The 22,108-nt window shown below is 39.1% G+C and overlaps 1 protein-coding gene across 1 annotated transcript in view; it reads left to right on the top strand.

The window, feature by feature from the left end:
• Positions 1-22,108, top strand: part of LOC145720263 (CUB and sushi domain-containing protein 1-like) — an 861,742-nt gene that overhangs the window by 834,302 nt on the left and 5,332 nt on the right. Inside the window, exon 4 of the mRNA XM_081812882.1 lies at positions 1,057-1,251. Coding sequence (XP_081669008.1) covers positions 1,057-1,251 — 195 coding nt within the window. The remainder of the gene's footprint in view (positions 1-1,056; positions 1,252-22,108) is intronic.

Below are 22,108 nucleotides of genomic sequence, written 5' to 3'. Positions count from 1 at the left end.
TAAATTTAAACCAGAAAAATGTAGATAGTAACCAACAATCTTCAACTTGATCCATTTAACCTAATGGTGAATCAGTGAATTTCAAAATTATGTTCTGAGTATGAAATGTCATCCTATTGATTAGGTTTTAAGGCAGTTGAATTAGGCAGAGAATGCTCTCAACATAAAAAGTGAGCAGGTCCAGGGGTGCCTGGGTGGCCCAGTCATTAAGTGTCTGCCTTTTGGCTCTGGTCATGATCCCGGGGTCCTGGGATTGAGCCCCATATCAGGCTCCCTGCTCAGTGGGAAGCCTGTTTCTCCCTCTCCCACTACCCCTGCTTGTTCCCTCTCTTGCTGTCTCTCTCTCTGTCAAATCAATCAATCAATCTTTAAAAAGTGAGCAGGTCCAGAACAGAATCAAGGCTTTCTTACCAACTTGCTTTGTCAAAACTAATAGGTAAAACTTCCTTGTGAACCAGACACTATAAATGCGTGAAGACAAACAACAAATTTGGAATATAACAGTGGTGCGTTTTTTTTTAAGTCTGATAGATTAATGAATGAGATCTTCAATTTATTCCTTAATTCAGTTGTTTGTCCAACAAACATTGATTAAATATTGATTAGCAATGTGTGTTTGGCAGTGTTGGTCCTAAAGGAATAAGGGTCAGCATGACATGAATATTCATTCCTGCTATATTTCTGATCCTACTTTTTCAGATGCCCATAGTCCTACTGTGTTACCTGGCTGCTAACTCTGGGAGACTGTAGAATCTCATAATTAGAAAAATAATCTAGATATCACCTAGAACACAGAGTCTAAGCAAAACTGTATTTTTTCCTCTTCTCAAGCTGCATTTATTTATACTTTTAAAAGGATCTTTAAACATGGTTAAATGGTAGATATTCTAAAACACGAATACATTTTCTCTATTTTTTCAGGCAAAATGAAAATGTGTTTGTGCTAGGTTTGCTAATCTGAATAGTTCAAATGCAGTGTGTGTTTTGTGATAGAAGTTTATCTCAATAGAACTATCTTTAACTTTTCTGTCTTTTTTTTTTTCTTTCTTTCAATAGTTTTACCTAGCCACACATGTGGTAATCCCGGGGAAATACTAAAAGGAGTTCTCCACGGAACGAGGTTCAATATCGGGGACAAGATCAGGTATAGCTGTCTCTCTGGCTATATCTTGGAAGGCCATGCAATTCTGACCTGCATCGTCAGCCCTGGGAATGGTGCTTCGTGGGACTTCCCGGCTCCGTTTTGCAGGGGTGAGTACCAGACGACCAGATGGTGTTATGAACTCAGAGTAAATACATGGCTTTGGTTACTGATGGTATAAAAGTTTCCACTACATGAAAAGAATTCACATCCTGCTTGGTATTGCCGCGTCAGCTTATTCTGTTCCTAGAAGTCATGTTCCATGTGGTCCAAGGAGCCATGACTGGACCCTGTAAATCCAATTACAAACTTAGATGTGCTCCTTAAATACCCACATTTTTCTTCCTTCAGTTTCTCAAATTCTATGGCCTTCTGCATAATGTTATCATTTGCTCTCTTAGCGTTCTAGGATTTACTATGCACATTTATGTCCTTGATTTGATGGCTCCTTTTTTTTTTTTTTATCTTTTTTCTCATTAAAAATAACAAACACAGGGGCGCCTGGGTGGCTCAGTCGTTAAGCGTCTGCCTTCAGCTCAGGTCATGATCCCAGGGTCCTGGGATAGAACCCCGCGTCGGGCTCCCTGCTCAGCGGGAAGCCTGCTTCTCCCTCTTCCACTCTCCCTGCTTGTGTTCCCTCTCTCGCTGTGTCTCTCTCTGTCAAATAAATAAATAGATGACAAACATGACTTGATAATTAAAGGATACCTTTTAAGGACTCTTTCAGCACTCTTAGTCCTTTGAAATAAGGTGATCGTGAAAGAATACACCATATCCAAGTGCTCAGCGGCATGATTTGGGGTGAGGTTAGAATTACTTTCCTGACACACCCTGTGATTTTAGGCCTTTTCCATAACATTATTTTACTGCTCCAATAATTCTAGGAAAGAGCCGACTATAACTCTTAAGTTCTGACTTTCCTGAGGGAAAACTCACCTTAGGTTTTCAAAAATAAAAGTGTAGCCAGCCTTTTTTAAGGCCTTACTGTGAGGCCAGAAAACTTGCTGAATGCTTTACTCGGATCATATCAATACTCATAACAACCATGGACACTCGTTTAACAGATAAACACAATTTGTATTTTCAACAGGTCCCAGAGATAGGCAGTATACGATCTGTTGAGACTCACATGCGTGTATGAATTCTAATCCGTGCTCATAGTCCCGTGACTTCCCAGCCTTGGCCGTGAGACCTCACAGAGCCAGGCTTTGTCACCCATGTAATTCTGATTCAGTCTATGCTACTTAATGGATAATTTGCTTCTTTAAGATTGTTTTCGGTTAAGTGCTGTAGGCTCCTAAGATCTCCCAGGTGTTAACTACATTGGCAATAGTCTATTACCACCAGTGCTAGGCTCCTGTTAATGTAATCCCTGCTGGTAGCCAGGACATACTGATCGCTTCAACTGTTTCAGGTTTCATCTTCACAAGTAGGTATTTGATTGCAGACTCCTTTTGCAGCTGAGGAATCCGAGGTTAAGGAATGTGACTTGTCCAAGGTGTTCTAGCTCGTAGTTGATGGAGGTCAGGCAGAGTTCAAATTATTCCCAAATGAACCCATAGTTCAAATTATTCCTCCATCCTGGAGAAAATCCTACTGGGAATATTTTCGATTCCAAGTGTCTATGTTTCCTCTGGAAATGCTTATTTCCTCTGCATGTTTCTGAGGTCTATTATCTCTCTCCCCCCATCTCTCTTTTTCCTTACTGCTATTAATTATTTTCCATTTTGTCAAAAGAACAGTTACTCAAAATCCAGACCTCTGTTCCTTTTGCCTTGTTTTTTGTTGTTGTTTTGTTTTGTTTTGATTCTCCTCAAGTAACTGATCCCATTTAAGGGCACTGCCACTGGGATATCCTAAATATGTGCTCTCTTCCTTGTCCCCACCATTGTTCCCTTCCACTCTGGATAAACATTGGAGCTCCTGCAGCTTCGTTTTCTTATTCCCTGTATGCTAGGTTTGCTTATCTCTATTCCCAACACCCACTCCACATTTCCAGTTCTCATTTTTTTTTCTTTTCCTTCAGACCCACTTCAAGTTGGTTAGAGCTCCATGTGTAGGATCTCAGCGTCTATCCTACATTCTACTCCCTGATGGTCCTTCCCAACACACACAGCTTTGTCGCCACCTTTCTCCCTCAGCCAGACCCCTTCAGTGACTCAGCAGGCAGGAGGTGCCAAGTCTTCGTCGTGGCTGCCGATGTGCCCCAGGATAACCGTGGCTTGACTGAATTGCGCACGTCATCTGTCAGTGTTCCCAGGCACAGCCTTGAAGTACAATGTCCTGTCAGGGCTCACGGGTGCTGGCTTTCCTCAAAGCCACTGACTGTAGCATCCCCTCTGCTCTGCATTCCTCATACCCCACGGTGAACTGGATGTCACTGTGGTGGGAGTGCTTACACCGCTGAAATTGGCAAACGATGCATAGCAGAATTCCTTCCCGACGTACCACTCCATGCTTCATCCCAAACTTCTGCTGTTTTTATCCTGTCACACAGTTTACCTTTTTAACTTCCTTAGGGCCATAAATCTTACTGATTTATCAAGTTTACACATAAGTCCAAATTTCTGTCATTTCTTACATTGCAACCTCCTTTGAGATCGCTTCAAAAAAAAGTCCTTCTGTCCTATAGCACTTATTTTGTCACCATTTTGTATTTGAACATAATGTCTTAACGTTGTTTCTTGAATAAGTTTCTGACCTCCCAGGAGATAGTATATAGTCATAAAAATTTTGTAACTATACCCTCAATTCCTCTTTACATTAAAATCTAGCCTAGTCTATAGCTCTTTCCCCTTACTGCTATCCCTGATTCCCTGAGGAACTTAATAGAGGTATAGAAATATGTTGAGTATCACATAAGGAGTCATTATAAACTTGAAAATGCAAAATGTAAATATTAGCAGTAGCCATAACCACTTCTTTCTTCCCCAAGGAGTTTTCTTCTTAATCGAAGGGTCTTTACTAATTCCACAATTATAAACCTTATAAAGTCAAAGTTAATATAACAATAGGCCCATAATCATTCTTATTCCATCACCAATTTATTAAATTACAGCTATATTAATATACTTTGGTCAGGATGAATAATTCTTTTTCTCCTTTATTACAGATTATTACATTTATGCTTACATTTTGCTTTTTCCCAGGGCTTGGGCTAGTAGCAAATTCAAAGGGCATTAAATTAGATATAATTATTTTATGAAACAAATTTGAAAGCTGCAATAGTTTGTCATTGAATTGGGTAACTGAATTATCAAGAAAAAAATCAATGACCTAATTTTTATAAATGTGTAGATGTGGCATATCTGGGGGAGACATAAATGAATTTCAGTAAAGTGGGCTTAGATTATTCATAAAAACGAAATGAGTATACTTTCTGCTTCCCCTACGTTCTAGTTATTTAGTTCCAGGAATCACTGGAGGATTCTTCGGGATAGCACTACTAACAATAATACCACTATATCCCATTACAATGACTCCTGGCTAGTGTTGAAAAATTTACCTGTTAACTCCAAGTGGCAGTATTTAACCTGAACAAGGACACTTAAAGGTGTGTATCATTTCTAAAATCATGTGACACTCTTTAAAGAAAGATGGGAGAACCATATATTCAATAAAATTAGTGCATAATAAAATGGGACACCAGCCTCTTCTGCTTAAAATGGATTCCTCTAATTACTATAATGACCTGCATCAAACTGACTTCTTTCCAGATTGAGATTTCAGATTTTCTTCTTCTGGAAATATCCTATTTCCATCTTCCTCATTTATCCTGGAGTTTTCAACTTAACATCTAGATCTTCCTTAATTTCATTCCATTTTTGCCTATGGCTCCTATTGTCTCTTCCAGTCTTTGCAAAGATTTGCTGTTTCTGTGTGTGCAGGTATGGTGGGTACTTAGAGGAGGAGGGAAAGGGGGAAAAGAGGGACGTAGATAGAACCAATAATAGATGCTCTCAGCTCAGAATTTACGTGCCATCTTCATTTGCTTTATGCTTCCCCTACTGTATTATTAAATCAAAAAGACTAAAACACGAGGCACCAGGATATATCACACATTACTTTGGTCACCAGGACACTGGAGAGCCATAGAGTATAAAATCTGAAAGAGCATGGATTCTTCTTGAATGGAAACTGAACAGCAGGCTGTTGTCTCCAGATTTACGGCATGATCAAGAAGGTAGAAAGGGAAGTAAGTAAAGAGCTGCATTTGGAAAATGCTCCTTCATAAGAAACAATTATCTGATCCAAAGCAACCCCAGGGAGAAGTGGTCCTCACCTCAAGTTATCCCGGCATGATGTAGGTCAGTACCTCCTTTACTGCCTCTCCTTAGACCCGGCAACTCTCCAATTCCGGACCTCATTTTTTAAGTATCAGTGTGATCTTACACCAGCTGCCTTATTCCATGAATATAGCAACACGGAGAATATGTAGATATGAGGGGCATTTGGGGACCTGAGCTATGGCTGGGTGTGGAAGAGATTAGGATAGCTTAATAGTTTTTGCTTTGCATAAATGATAGGACAGTTGCATTAGTCATATGCTATTTGAAATAAGCCAGCTCCAAGCAAACAGTAGTCTACTCCAGCCAGAGATACATGCTCTTTCTTCCCTAAACATCACCTTTGACGTGCCTTGATGCTTTCAATGATGGAACACTTTGTATTTGCAAAGTGCTTTATAAAATAATTCTTAACAGCTATTGCAGAGCTGAGATACCTGAACTCATAGATCTGGACATTATCAATTATAAGCTGTCCTAAATAACTTATTTTTGTATATTCTGCACTTCACAGATTAGTCTATATTAACGTGATATGCACAGCTTCTATGAACTCCCATAGAAAGTCATCTAACAATTGTGTTTATATAATTTCACTTCGCAAATATGCTGAAGTCCATAAATTCATGAACCTGTTTGTATCTCTAATCACCTTGAGATGTAGGCAGGGGAGTTAAAGTTATTCTTCTAATAAAAGTAAGGAGGTTTCAAATTGTGCTGACATAGGTTATAAATGTATGACTTGGACAATATGACAAGATATTTGATTGAATCCTACTTTTATTAAAATTTGTTTAATGTAAGTGGCATATGCACATAATTAAAAAATAGTAATAGCAAAGAGATTACTGTGAAAAGAAACATCCCATTGAAACTACCATAGTCTATGCCATAGATAGTTTGATAACATTTAACTATTTTTTATTATTGTAACTGCTTATACTGTTCTTTTTTATCAGTTTTAGTTTTTAATCGATTTCTTGCTATGAGTGTTAACATCTGTTACTCCTATCTACCATGTCTTGTTTTTCCTAATTTTTTAACTTTTTAAATTTTTTTGGTTTCTCCTAATTTAGATTTCTGTATAGTATCTTAAAAATTTAAATATACAGTCAGGGTGCGTATATATATATATATATATATATATATATATATATATATTTTTTTTTTTTTTTTTTTTTTTCCCCTCCAAAGGCACAGGAAAGGCTTTAGTGGGACTAGAGCTCAAGCTGAAGGGAGATCTAGCATGGCCAGCGAGTAGTGATGCTGTCTCTCCAAACAGAGCAGAGGCCCTGCTTATACTGAGAAAATCCCCACTGGGGTTCACAGTCTAATATGCTAAGGAGGGGGAAGCAGGGAAAATGCTTCATCCTGATTGGCTGGAAAGGCTTCATCCTGATTGGTTGATAGTGGCAGGCAACACAGGCTGCTCATTGGTGCTTTGTGAAGCTGTGGTCCTCTGGCCGATACTTCAGCCTGCATCCTGGAGCATCCTAGTTCTGGCTTTGGGATGGCCATCCACCCCCATTAGCAGGCCATCAAGTTCAGGCCCTGCATCTTCAGTCCCACCAAGTCCTGTCTGGTCTTACGGTCCCTTCATAGTCACCAAAATCTGTCCCGGAATTGATGTCTGAGGGCCAAAAAAATGTTAGAAACAAGGCCAGACCCAAAAATCAAAGGCCCAGGTGAGGCTTTATCAGGGTTACAGTTCAAGCTGACAGGAGACACAGAATTAACAGAGAACAGTTAGGTGGCCTCTCTCTTTCTGGTGTGTCTTCTAACTCTTTCCTCCTGCCTTATTCTCTCAGCTGTAATAGAACTTTTGCAATATCAAAATTGTTAACATTTATATTTTATGTTTTAATCACAAGTCCTTCATAATGTGTCTAAAGGCTGAAAAGCAATAAATAACATTCATATTATTATAACTATGTAAATATTTTTCACTTCAGAGCTAAGTATTATGCCTGTAATTAGACTGCCTCCTCTATAATCCAAAATCACAACCTCTGTTGCACTCAGAGCTCAGATGAATTCTTTCTTAGCATCAATTATTCATAATAAAGCCATAATTACTCTTGTTTCACATTTGGACCAAGGCTATCTTGTATAACTTATTTAGCTAATGTAATATTAGGAAGCTCAAACACAAATGTTGTAAAATAGTAAACTCCACATGAATATTTCTGACTGGCAATTGGTTCTGATATGATTGATAATTTGGAAACTTCTGTATCTGGATTTCAATGAATTGCCAGCCTTGTCTCCATGCAGTTGACAGAGTGAGGACAAACCTGGAGTCGGTAGAATGGGTCCCTGCATGTACATTGTGTTGGTTAGACTCAGCCTTTGTGTTCACACTTAACTGGAAGGGAGGTGAGGAGTTGGATCTCCCTTAGTCAGAAGAAGAAGAAACCGATTTGGTAAATAGCTGGCCTGTTCATGGCATGACTGCCTTCCATTGGCCCTAAAATTTTGAATTATCTTTATTTTTCACTTGCACATTAGTAAAACTTAATGTGTTGTCACAATAATCCAGATGTCTTCTACTTTACACACGTTTGAATTTTTACTAGAAGCAAACTCTATTCTTCCTGAAGGCCATAGATTTTCTGTTAAACTAGATTGCTTCATGTTTCACAGACAATTGCTTTCTGTCCTTCCTGAGGTCTCTAGTTGCCACTTCTCCCAGGATATTATACTTCCATGCCCTACCCAAACCCAAACCCACTACCCCCAGCTCCCTGGACTGTCCCTCAGAGGGTTCTGCACCAGCTTCCCAGGCTGTTCCTTCACCACCCCATTCAATCTGCCCACTCTTCCCTAAATCCAATGTCTTCCTTTCTCTTTGTTTCACCTGAAATAGCTCCTTAAGAACTGTTGCTTCAGAGGAAAATCCTTTAAGCCTTAGCATGCCTGCAAATGTCATTGTCTGCATCCACATTGATGGATACTATAGCTGAGTATAAAATTATACATGGAAAACATTTCTTCCCAGAATTGTTAAAGCATTGTTTCATTATTTTAAGCATATTATTGGCTTCTGCTGAAGTATAGCCCCCCCCTGCCCCCCTACACACACACGGTCGCACACACCACACACGTAGGCAAGTGGATTTTGAAGTTTGTAACTGAAGAGATTGGCTCAAGCTAAAAATGTAATGTTTTTCAGGCATATGTCAAGAGAAAATGGAGAAGTTTTTAAGAAAGCAAACACAAGTGAGCGATTTTTTTGAGGGAAGATACTATATTTGTAATCTTCTTGGGTAGAAGGATAAGACACATGGTGTGGGGAAAAAGCCACAGATGCACTTGTTCAAGATGAGCTAGGTTGTAGCCCAGAGCATCCTCTGTGTGTGATGTAGCTGGTGGGGGCTGTGACTGTCATCAGCTGGTCAGGGATTAAGGGGATGTTCAGCTGCCACATGCCTAATAAAAGCTAATTCCTCAGTGTTTAGAACAGAGTTTTCCACTTGAAATATGATGCAAGTACAAGGTGACCATGTAATTAAAATTTCCTAATAATTACATTGATGAAGTCAAAAGAAACAGGTGAAATTAATTTTAATACTTTTTCTTAATGGAACATAGTCCAAAGATGACCATTTCAACACATAACCAGTATAAACTAGTAATGAAGGAGTTTGTGTTTTTTCCACACTCTTCTTGAAAACCTGGCGTATATTTTAGAGTTACAACATACCTCAATTTGAAAGCCATGTTTCAAATTCTCATTTGCCACATATGCTGGCAGCTGTAATTTTAAATGGCTCTGATTTCTTTCACAGGCAGAGGAATTTTAGTATTCTTTGTTCCTTCCCCACCAATTGTTAATGCATGTGGAGTTCTGGTGCTGAGTGGGTTTCATTTTCACTTATGTAGATTCAATATATAGATGTAGGTTCATGATAAGGACTGATAAGAAAATGGGTCTGAAGTATACAAATCTGTGTCATAGTCTGATTGGAATTCTTCCCTTTAACTTCTCAGCAATTGCTGAAGCAGATTTGAGCTGAATAGTATCGGAAAGTAGAGTCTATTTTTAAAATTAGTTTAGGCAAGAGATAAGAGTGAGCTAGCTCTTGATTAATCCAAAAACGTTTCTCAAAAGGGACCTCATTTCAGATGCTATCTTACTTTTGGAACAAATGACATTGGGGTCTAATGAATGAAGATTATGGATAACTTTGAAGAAGGTGCAGATTAGCTGGTGGAGTAAGCAAAGAATTGGAAACAGCTTTGTGCATGTAGGACTCAAAAAGTATGAACGAGGGGATGCCTGGGTGGCTCAGTCGCTAAGCGTCTGCCTTCGGCTCAGGTCATGATCCCAGGGTCCCAGGATTGAGCCCCATGTCCAGTTCCATGCTCAGTGGGGAGTCTCCTTCTCCATCTCCCTCTGCTCCTCCCCCCATTCACTCTCTCTCTCTCTCTCTCAAATAAAATCTTAAAAAAAAAAAAAGTATGAACGAATAAAAATAAGTCTCATTCTGGGGAGGGGAAGAGCTCAATTTAATTCAGGAGCCTCGCTTCCCCAGCTGTACACGGTTACCTACACTAAGGTAAGATGTTCACCAGCCAGAAAGCCACACAGGTGACGTTGGGACCCAGCAGTTTAGCACCAGAGGCCACATACCCAATCTCTACACAGTATTATGAAGACAAAAAGCAAATATTTTGAAAAGATGCTATTCTCAGTATTAGTATGAGGATTACGGGAAATAGCATATGCTAAGCACCTTGCAAAGTCCAGCCCATAAAGAAGGCGAACGAACAGAGCCGATGGAGCATCACATAGGCACTGCAGTACCACCTGGGAACGGATCTTGCTCGCCAATCGTGTGCTGTATCTTGGTCAAACTTATTTTCTCTCTCTGGTCCAAATTTCCTTCTCTGTATAATAGTACCTATCTCATACATCTGTCATAAAGATTAAGTGAGACGATCCAGGTAAAGTGCTTAGCCAAGAAACTGACATAGTGAAATTCTATAAATTTTAACTATTATAATTACTGCTCCTATCCCATCTGCCTTCCAGTCTTAAAAGCAGCGTCAGATTTTGGAACTACATGAATGAAGCTCAGTGGCAAAGCTCGGTTTCCCCTAGAGAGATGAAAGTGGGGAGGGGGGTGTTCAGTGTCCTCCTCTTTCTCCACCTGCTCCTACACGCAGCACAGGAAGATGTCTCCCAGCCCCACGGGCCATTCAGAGGTTGTGTGCCCAGAAAGGAGAAAAACAAAGGCAGTGAGATGCCAGGAGGGGAAAGTGATGCTGGGCTCAGTATCCTCTGTGGAGGTGCCAATGGTTTAAGCCAGTCACCAGACTGCCTCCTGGAAGTGACTAACCATGGGTTGCAAATGAAAAACTTTGTGCAAGCTTAGCTCAAGAGAACCTTAAGCCCGTAGAGAGCAGTTTGGCCATAAGGCCTTTCTCATATTTTATTTTAAAGGCTAAATATGATTTGCGAGAGCTATGTCTTTGTAGAGTAAATCAACCTTGAAGAGAACAAAGCAGATAGTGCTCTGTTTTCTCAGTCAAATGGCCTTCCTGCTCTGGAGAAGGGCTTTCTTTGGATTAAGTTGGTGCAAACCTCTTTTCTTCTTTCTTCCTTGCAGCTTTAGATTCTTCACTAAACCCCATCCCTTAACTGTCCTCCCAGGAATGCCCCACCCTTGAGCAGGAAGGCAAGACTTGGCAGATGGTGCCAGGTAGTGGGTTCGGTATGGTGGCAAGGAGGAGGTGGTCTGGTTCCAAGCAGAGTCATCTTGGGAGGCAGTTGAGGCAATACACAAAAATATTTGAGAGGGAGTTGGCCAATAATTATTCCTTCTTTATTTTCTGTTTCCAACCAATGGAATATTTTAAGGTAACTCTGAGATACTCAAGAAGGAAAGTCATGGAGAAGTAGAGAGAGCATGGCTAAATATTTTACTTAGATCAAATCTCCATGGCAGGTGTCGTATTATAAACTTTACACACACTATTTTATATCATTCAAAATTTTGAGGTTAATATTTATAGTTTGTGATGAGGAATTGAATTCCCTGACATGCAAGTAATCTTACCCAAGGATGCAAAGACAGTTGGTGCTATAGCCAGTTCTCACTTTGTGCTTTTTACGTTTACTGCAGACTGCTGCCTCCTTCTTGGGGGAACTTGAGGGGAGGTTGTTAGCTTTTGTTTTGTTGAGAAGCATGATCTGTAAACCATCAAAAATAATAGCAAATGGGTCATTATTGGAAGCTAAGCTTCCATAAAGCTCTAACCTTGTTTCTGTCTAAACACATGCATTTAAGATAAATATTCACCTAACTGTGTCAAAACACATTGTCAGTATTATGTGATGACTTTAAAGAATACAGGATGTGACAGTTGTTATGCCTTTTTTTTAAGAGTTGACTGATTTTATGCATTTTGGGGCAGTTGCATTTTCCTTAGAAGAATGAATGATCATTAGCAAGCCAAGATACCATGATTTTTAAAGAACCAAGAGTGGTTTGAGGAATACCTTTAATAAAAGAGGCTCAATAATGCATGCTTGTGGTTCGCGTGGAGCTGTCTCAATCTGCAAATGACAATATGTCACTTGCCAGTGCTTTATGAAATGTCACTCGAGATTTTTTAATTGCAGATATTCCACTGCTAGTGATGATGGGGGGAGAGAGAGGCTGGGGAAGATGTAGCTGGAGGGGAGGAGGAGAGGGATAAGTCATGCTTTTTATGGGAGCCTATAAATTCTGTGATATTTAAAACACAGCTGTGTTTTTATCAGTTATGTTACAGAAATAACATAAAATGAATCCTAAATGATCTGTCATGTCAGGACCACGCATTACGAAGTAAGATTGAGTGGCACAATCTTCATATAAGAAACCTGGCTCTAGATTAAGTTTGAATGGCTTTAGACAATTTTGTTTTAAGTACTTTTCTTGCACACTGTTCAATAAACAACTCTAATGTAAGTCTTACCAAATAGGGGGAAAAAAGAGGTATTGAAAATATATGTCGGGGCGCCTGGGTGGCTCAGTTGGTTAAGCGACTGCCTTCGGCTCAGGTCATGATCCTGGAGTCCCAGGATCGAGTCCCGCATCAGGCTTCCTGCTCGGCAGGGAGTCTGCTTCTCCCTCTGACCCTCCTCCCTCTCATGCTCTCTGTCTCTCATTCTCTCTCTCTCAAATAAATAAATAAAATCTTTAAAAAAAATAAATAAAAAAAAAGAAAATATATGTCAACATTATATTATTGTAAATTTGGTTTACGTGTTTTGCATTTCAGTCTTCAATGGGCTTTCTGCTAAGTGCCTTTTTTTTTTTTTACATTATCTCATTAAATACAATCTTGTAACAACTTTAAAGCATAATCAAAAGTGCCTATAAACCAATTATTTTTCAATTTTGTGGATTAATTTGTAGTATTTTTCTGTGATTTTATTCCAGGTAACACATTCAGTTGTAGAACTGAATATGACTAGTGCCAATATAAATATATTCGCATTCATTGTGATAGGTAGTAATGGACTTGCTTAATAGGACAGACTTGATCACTCAAGATCCTGCTTTGTCATGTATTAGCTGGGACATCTTGGACAAGCTCTTTGCTTGTAAAACTCCTGGTTCTGAATCTGTTAAATAAGACTAATACTTTTAATCTCACAGGACTGGTAAGGATTACATAAGATGCTCAAAGTGCTCAATACCAATAATTGCTATTATTATTGCAGAGATTATCATTGAAGAGCTAAGATGGAGGGAGAACAGGGACCAAAGGAGACTAACTCAAGCTCTGAAAATCTCTCAGAGTTTAAAGTCACAGAGCATATTACATTTATTGTTTTTCTTTTTTAACATTAGGGTTATATCATAAACTTTTCAGTTTTAATTGATAGCATTTTATTCTCAATATCCTCAAAATTACACAAATTAATAGTTATTTCTCTCCCCGTAATTGAACATAATGAGTGTTTCCAATGTTTACTGTAGCACATAATGCTATAATTAGTGTCTCTGTACATATAGCATTTCTTTTGTTCTGTTTAATGCTTTCCTAAGGATAGAATTCTAGGAATGATGTTTATGCGTTGCACACTTGCTGAACAAATTTCCACGCTACAAGGAGTTTCCCCACGATTACTCTCAGTTTCGATGTTAGTATTTACTTTTAATTTGCTGAGAATTTAGTAGCATCAAAATGATGCCCCAAAGATGCCTTAATTGTCTTTTGATTTCCAATAGAACATGCCTATTTATTATTTGTGTTCATTCATTCTTTAATGAAACAGTTGGTTATAAAGGACCTACAAATTTTCAGATACACTTATCAGGTCAGTAAACTTTTCCTATCAAGGGCCAGATAGTAAATATTTTATGTCTTTCAAGCCCTATCGTCTCTATATCAGCTACTGTAGTCAATCATTATATAGAAACGTTTCCATAGATATTACCTAAACAAATAGGCATGGCTGTGTTCCAATAAAGCTTTATTTGTAAAAACAGGGATACAAATGTGGCCCACAAGCTGTAGTTTATGTACTACATAAAGCTGTGGCTACAAAATGAACAAAACAAGAAAAACCCCAGCTGTCATGGAAATAATATTTTTCCTTGGGGATAGATAACATAGATACATAAAGAGATGAGTAAAAACAAATACATCACATATATAATAGTAATAACTGTTCAAAGATGTTCTCACTAAGTGATATTTGACCAAGAATTGTAGTAATCAGCTACTTGGTTTGCCCAGGGTTGTCCCAGTTTTAACGCCTAAAGTTCTATATCCTGGGAAACCTCTGTCTTTGGCAAAACCAAAATCACTTGGACCCCTCATGAAGGTGAGAGAGTAAACCCTAAGGGAATATCAAGAGTGGTCCAGATCAAAGAAATGGCTAGGGCTTTGGTCCTGAGACTAGCACATACAGCGAGAGAAAGAGGGATATCATAGCATCCAGTATGGCTGGGGCAGACTGGACAATGGTGTGCCTGGTAGGAAAGGAGGTCAAAGAAAAGGCAGGAGGAGAAACGTCCTGGAGGGTCCTATGGTCCATAACATGGACACTAGCTTCTATTGTGAACAATATGAAAAGGCATTAGAAATTTTGGAGAAGTTACATCATCTCATTTAGAATTTGACAGGATTACTTGGCTGCTCTTTTGAGAAGAGAATCTATGGTGGGAAGGACAAAATCAGAACTTGTTAGGAAGCCATCACAATATTCAAAGTGAGAGAAGATGTTATTTTGAGAGGTGATAGTGGCAGGGCATGCTGCGAGATGCAGTTGGATTGAGAACAGTTTGAAGAAAGGGCCAGTAGGGTTCTATGACACTGTACTCATGGGATGTGAAAGAAATAAAAGAGTCATGGATGATGCCAAGGCATTTTTACTGAGCCAGTGGGAGAGTGGAGTTGCTATCTATTGAAATGGGGAAGACACTGAAAGTTCAGATTTGGAAAGGGAAGGATCAAGAGTATGACTTGGGGGTAAGTCTGGAATGCTGTTTAGACATCCATATGGATGCATCATGTCGGCAGTTGGATACATAACACTGAATTCAGGAGAGAGATCTGGAATTGAACCACAAATTTGAGAACTATCAGCATACAGAGGGAATTTAAATCCATGCAGCTGAGCCTAGATGAGACCAATAAAGGAATGAATATAGGCAGGGAGGAACAAGGTCTAATGATGGAACCCTGGGCATTGTGCTAAGGATTGGAGGGTGACAGGAAATAAGGTAGGGCTGAGTATAAACGGCCGATAAGGTCAGAGCAAGCCTGAGAAGAGTAGTTCCTAAAACTCCTAGTGAATAAATGTGTGTACACATTGCACCATGCCATTTTTATTGTAGCAGATATGTAAGATGTAATCAATGGTACAAAATGGGAGAAGGGATCACTCTACTCTTTTTGCAAACTTCTGTGAATTTGCAATTATTTCAAAGTTTTAAAAAAAATAGTTTTAAAAACCTAGTGAAAAAAAAACCCACACATATTTCAAGGAAGAGGAAATGGATAACTGTCCAGTGTTGTTGAGGGCTTATGTGACATGAAAATTGACTGTAGGATTTATTGATGTTGCTCCTTGAGAAGAACCAATGCAGTGGGCCAGGAAAGACAAAATCATGACTCAAGTGGGTTCAAGAGAGGATGGGAACAAATTAAAGATTGCAATAATAGACTTTTCTTTTTTAATGTGTTCCTGGGAAAGGGATTTTTTGTTGTTGTTGTTTTTCAAATTAGGACTAGAGGTGCATGTGCAATCTGGAGGTAGATGTGGACTCGAGGTGTAGTTACTTTAAAAAAATTGGGGTAAATTATAACATGTTTGTATGCTGAGGACAATTCTCCAATAAAAAAAAAAAGGAAAATGATCATTTTGAGAGAGAGAGTGGTGAAGCTTGGGCTTAGGAACTTGATCAGGGATGAAAGCAAGAACACAAACAGGTGTTAACCCTAGGTAGGAATCTTTCTGGTGTATAAGGATGGATATTTTATGAGCAGAAGTACAAAGAAGGGATCAAATAGGGTATTCATAGATTATAAAATTTCTTTAGATTTTTTTTTTTATTATTTTTAGTAAACAGAAAACAAAATCACTACATAAGGGTAAGAATATGGCGGGGCATGTTGGCAGGTTAAGGATGAAGGGACTATGAAATGGCCATTCCTCAAAAGGAAGACTAAAACCTGATGGAAAGGAAGTAAGAATGCCATCTTTAAAGGCCAGTGTGGATTTGACCATCGATGTAAAGTTAGACCCATCTGAGTATTTCTGGTTTTGCTTTTTCTCCAGCCAGATTTAACTCTATGTGAATAAATGTGGATTTGGCCCAAGTTTGAATCTAAGGTATTGACAATGGACTTACTGCAAGGGCAAGGGAGTGATTTAAATAATGGCCGTGAAATCTAAGGATGGCAAGGTGAGACACAAGGACATGAAGGAATAAGAGTGGGAAGTGGCAAGATCAGGGAACTCTAAGGCCCTATGGAGCCAAAGAATCGTTGAAGTCAAGGTGTTCGGGAAAATGGGGGTCTGATCACAGGACACTTCAAATGCAGCTATGGAAAATCATCAGGTATCATGGTGAAAAGATGAAAGACTAGGTTGGGGACAAAGTACTGGTTTGGAGCTGGCGTTGGGAGAGGGGGTGAGTGAACTGAGAAGCCAGTCTTCAGAGGACTGTCTAGCATTGATATGGAAATCAAGAATTAGACCAAGCATGGAGTTGGAGAAAATGACAGTGTTCCAGGGATAAAAATCTTCAAAGAATAATGGAGATGCCCTGGGGATTTTGTAGATGACTAGAGGAAGAAGGTGTTGGATTCTGGGGACCAGAGACTCAAAGCTGGAGCAATTTAGGGAGAAAAAAACAAAGGATCTGGAAAGAGTAATGAGATGTACATAGGTGGTGATGTTGTCCAGCTCCAGGGCCAGCAGTACTTGGGCTGTGGATGCAAGCGCTGACCATGTGGGAGGCCTTCATGATGCACCATCTCAGAAGACATCCGGGTTTCCATTACATAAAGAGGGGTTGCCTCAGAATGGCTGAGATGTAGGAACTTTTACTGATAGTTGACCTTGAGTTTCACAGGACCTAGTGGAAGGGTCAGGAACTTGGGAGCGTTAGGAGGACAGACAGATGCATAGATCTTTGAGGGGTTGTGGAGTTGTGGGGTGATGAGGAGACCATTGCTTCTTCTGGTGAGCATAGACATATACAAAGATAAAGGATTTACAAGGATAATCTCCTGATGGTCTCAGATATAACATAAGTGGTGCTGTCTATAAAAACATTGCAAGTAGATTTGGGGCTGTCCTCCATTCCAGGCCCTAGAACAGCAGAAGGCAGGGAAGGGGTAGTTGCTTTTGGACCTTCAGCTCTTTGTGACTCTCTCTCCCTCTGGACCACTCCTTCCTCCTGGGATAATCAGCAAGTGGACTTGGGAAGTACAGTCTTACCCAAAGCAGCATAACTTTTAAAATTTACAAGAAACTGCTCAAAAATAACTTAATGAACCATCACTGACTGATTGCTGTATGCCAAGTGGGGGGATAGAGTAATAGCTATTTTTATTTTTATAGCATTGTGCTAGCAGTTTACAGCTAATAATGCATTTAACCCTCACGTCAGCACGGTGAATCAATGAGTATCAATGGAGAGATACCATTATCCTCTCCACTACAGGTACGTAAACTGAGGCACAGAGAAGAACTTTCACACAAAAGCCAGTGGGAGAACTCAGTTCAGACCCAGACCTCCTGACTTCAGGGTTCTAATCGGCACTGGTGTCTACACAGTCTGAGGCAGAGTACGTTAGAGAATATCTCCTAGTATTAGAAATTGAACATTATGCATGCATTTGTGTGTGTATTCCTTTTTTTTCTTTCCTGGATAATTGTCCATTCAATCTTAAAATTGAGAAGAGACTACCCAGCTGGTAGTATACCCTGAATTTTATAAATTTAATATTGTAACTTAGGAATTTACTGAAGCAGTCTTACAAATGCTTGGTAAACACATCCATGGTCCTGTGGTTTGGATACATCCTACTCTAATGATTTATCCGTTGTTAATCGTTTAGGTGGGTTCCATTTCTCTTTATGATAAATATGGCAAAGTATGTCTCTAAATAATGTTTTATTCCGTATTTTGAATTATGCCCTTAAGATATATTCCTAGCAACATTTATACCCAGCAAGGCATATAATAATTTTAGAGTTTAGAATGAAACTTTGTGGAAGTTTGGAAATTCCTCAGAGGAAAGAGTGCCCTCTGATTTCTGCTTACAGTCAGAATTATTTTCCACACTTCCAGAAATCAGTAGATTCAAACATATCTTTTATTAAAAACCTTATCTTCTTCTTGGATTAAGTTGATGGCATTCAAACTCCTTTGAGCTGTAGAAGCCTCTTTTCAAATGCAAGATTTTGTGAACTCTCAATATAGGAAATTGATTTAAAGAAATAATTGCTCTGATTGAAATTTGTCATGGGAGCCAAAGGCCATTTTCTGGACTCTGCTTTGCTACTTGCAACCTTTACATGGACGTCCTCGGAGCACAATTTGTAAACTAATGAAGTGACTCAGCATTGATACTCATTATTTCGTTGAAAAAAATATTTGTGGTATGTTCATTTTTACGGTCAGGTATGCACCTGGCACTTTAGAACCTGACTTCATTTTCTTTCTGAATAATGAACTAAAAAGAAAGAAAGAAAAGAAAAAAAGAGAGACAGGAGACAATGGGAATATAAATAGCATTTACTAAAGCAGATCCCCCAGTTTTCAGCTTCCAAATAAATCCCTCTGGTATAGCAAAATTAATATTAAAGTAACATTTTGATGTATTTTATTCATATTAATATCCATGGAGCTTACATTATATTAATCTTAGTATATTATTTAAATATTGGCCAGAATAATTTAGTTTATCGTAACGGTTACTTACCTGTTTTAGTACATTTTCCTTTGTGTGGGTGATTTCTAAGTTTACATCAGGTGGCTAACTATGGGACTTGAAATAATTTTTCCAGGTGCCAGGAACCTTGCTCCCAGTCTCCTTAATGTTTTGCTTTGATTTATTTGCTTTCTCTGCCTGCCCTGACTTTATCTATTCTTGAAATTTCCCCCACTGCTCTGCTGAGCACAAAACGAACATTCCCGGTCTTGCGGCTTAGCTACTTGCTGAAAACAAACAAAGCAAAATAAACGTACCAACCACACCTCTCATGGATTGCTACAGTGATAAAACTTTCTTGGCAATTAATTTTTGTCTGAAATCTCTCTGCTCAGAGGCTTGCTTTTTCAGTTTTTTGGGACGGTTATTTAAACCTTATACTTCAAAAAGCCACCTATTTCTGTAACTAAGCATACTTTCTATTGCTAGTTTTAGAAAGGGTGCCACTTGGATGACACACATAGCCCCAGAAATACATTTTGTTGGAGCCCCATCACACTAAATATAACTGGATGCCGGCACATCGCAACTTCTATAGTTCTGGGATCATCATTCAGTGAGAGGGAATGGAGTTCACGGAGTTTCAGGCTGTCTTCTAGGAACAGGGACACTAGCCCAAAGACAAGCTGATAAAGCCTACGGGCCAATGCTTTGCGCTTAGCAAAGTGCTAAGAAGTAAACCAGAGCAGGACGAGGAGACAGGGAGTGACCAAAGTGGGTGCCGGTTTACCTTCAGTGGTCGGAGAAGGTGGGCCCGGGAAGGGGAGCCCTGTCTCAGGCAGGGTGAGAAGAGCCAAAGCTCTGCAGCACAAACACTGGGCTCTGCCCAGTTAGAACAGAGTGAGGCAAAGGGAGGGGCCGGGGAGGGGCGCAGTGCAGATGGGGCGGGCACCAGGAACTGGGAGGCGCTGGGTCAGATGACTCAGAGCACTGATGTGATTCTGAGTGGTCATAGAAGTGTAATGGTTCCGAGAAGAAAATTTTAAAATTCACGTTAAATTTTAAAAAAATCCATTTGGCTGATTCGAGTGGAACAGATCACAGAGAAAGGATGGAGGCAAGGAGATGGGTTAGTTCTGAGTACTGTTGCATGTGTGTGCATGTGAGTGTGTGTGTGTCGCTGTGTGTATGTGTGTAAATGGTAATAAGAGATAAATCCAAAAGTCTGTGGCTGTAAGTTTTTTTCTAAATCTGGTTAGTGACATCTAATTTTGAGACTCCTACATGTAATTTTCAAATAAAACACTCACATTTAGCATTTTATTTATGAATAATTAGAGATAAAATATTAGTGTTTAATTACTATTTTTTGCATCGTTACTAGTTCTTATATGATGGGTGAAGCCTCCTTCTGAAAACGTCAGAAATTACAGACTTATGTATTTGAAAAAATATAATTCGTCATATAAAAGAATGTAAGTTACATCTGTCACACACATACTTTTCATCAAAATACTAATCATCAGGTTAAAGATACATTAAAACAAGGACCATAAATCTATTATACCGTTAGTGATTATGTTGGTTTTCCTAGAGATAAAATATTTTAGTTTAGAAAATTATTCCTAATTAAGTTTATTTACTTAGGCTTATTCTTTGTGAGAAAAATCTGTGTGTTGTGTATCAAAAATGAGACCATTTTCAAATACTATTGTACCTACTCTAATTCTTTTAAATTATTTTATATAAGCAGATTAGTTAAGGGAGAATGCCATGTGTATTTCCGCTGCATTTTAATGCATTTAAGTAAGCCAAATACTAACTGATTATTAATTTTGACTCAAGGAAAGAATACTACATAGCATTTTAATGACTTTAATTCGTCCTATTTAATTTCTCCTGTTCTATATAGTACTACTGAAAAGACCTGAAAAAAAGCACTAATTAAATTCATCTAAGTAAATGGTTCTCAACTAGGGACAATTTCGTCCCCCAAAGAACATTTGGCAATCTCTGCAGATATTTTTCGTCCACACAATTGGGGATATTTCTGGCACTTAGTGGGCAGAGACTAGGATGCTTACCAAGTGTGCCACAATGCACGGGACATCCTCTCTGAACAAAGAATTACATTGCCCAGAATGTCAACAGTGGTTAGATTGAGAAGCCATGACGCAGTGTTATCTCTTAATGATAATTTAAGAATGGAAATTGCTTTCTCCTGCTTACTATTAATGATAGGAGATTCCTTTAATAATGAGATACAGGCATCTCCTCAAAAAGCAGAGTCTTCATTCATGTTATTTCCCGAGGAAATTCCTGGAGATGCATTAGGAGTGAATATTTTGTAATGGTGGACATCTCAGAATTTCATGTTTCCCTTGGAAATCGGTGATGTAATTGAACATTAGGACAGGGATATATGATACTCTGTACGTTTCTTGGAGCCATTCAACTGAGAGAATGTCTCTGAAACTGAACTAACAGTGTGGCTACACCTGCTGCATTTCTCTCCTGTTACAAAGGACAACAAAACGAAATCAACAAGCAGGTATTGAGCTACAGTAGAATCTGTGTCCTAAGGCTCTAAGACAAACTGAGGCAACTCATTGTCTTAGCACAAGGGGAAGACCATAGATACATGGCTGCTTCACACTCAGACTTTATCAAGATAACAGCAGTTTCTCTAGGAAAGTCCAATTTCCTTTCATATAATTTTGGGGCACGTTTTAGTAGTATACAGTAGGATACAGAGGTAAGTATAATATGGTACATGATTTTGAGATTTAGTTTGAGACTTTGAGCAACATAAAGAGATTTATTGTGAGGAATGTGCTGATGCTGTTGTGGAGACTATGTCCAGCGCGAGTTCCAGGAGAGTGTGTGGTGTAAGTTCCAGCTGGAATCCAAGCCCGAAGCTTGAGACCATGGATGTCTTGGCTCCAAGACAGGCAAGCAGAGAGCGTGTTCTCTCTTCCTCAGCCTTTTGTTCTGTTCAGGCCTTTAATATGTAAGGTGAGGCACTACTGGGTATTTACCCCAAAGATACAAAAGTAGGGATCCGAAAGGGTACGTGCACCCCAATGTTTATAGCAGCAATGTCCACAATAGCTAAACTGTGGAAAGAGCCAAGATGTCCATCGACAGAAGAATGGATAAAGAAGATGGGGTATATATATACAATGGAATATTATGCAGCCATCAAAAGGAATGAGATCTTGCCATTTGCAACGACGTGGATGGAACTGGAGGGTATTATGCTGAGCGAAATAAGTCAATCAGAGAAAGA

The sequence above is a fragment of the Leptonychotes weddellii genome, chromosome 2 (assembly GCF_054177405.1).
Source record: "Leptonychotes weddellii isolate Sample4059 chromosome 2, ASM5417740v2, whole genome shotgun sequence".
Classification (NCBI taxonomy): domain Eukaryota; kingdom Metazoa; phylum Chordata; class Mammalia; order Carnivora; family Phocidae; genus Leptonychotes; species Leptonychotes weddellii.
Note: the sequence above shows the minus strand (reverse complement) of the source record. Positions and strands in the feature narration are given on the sequence as shown.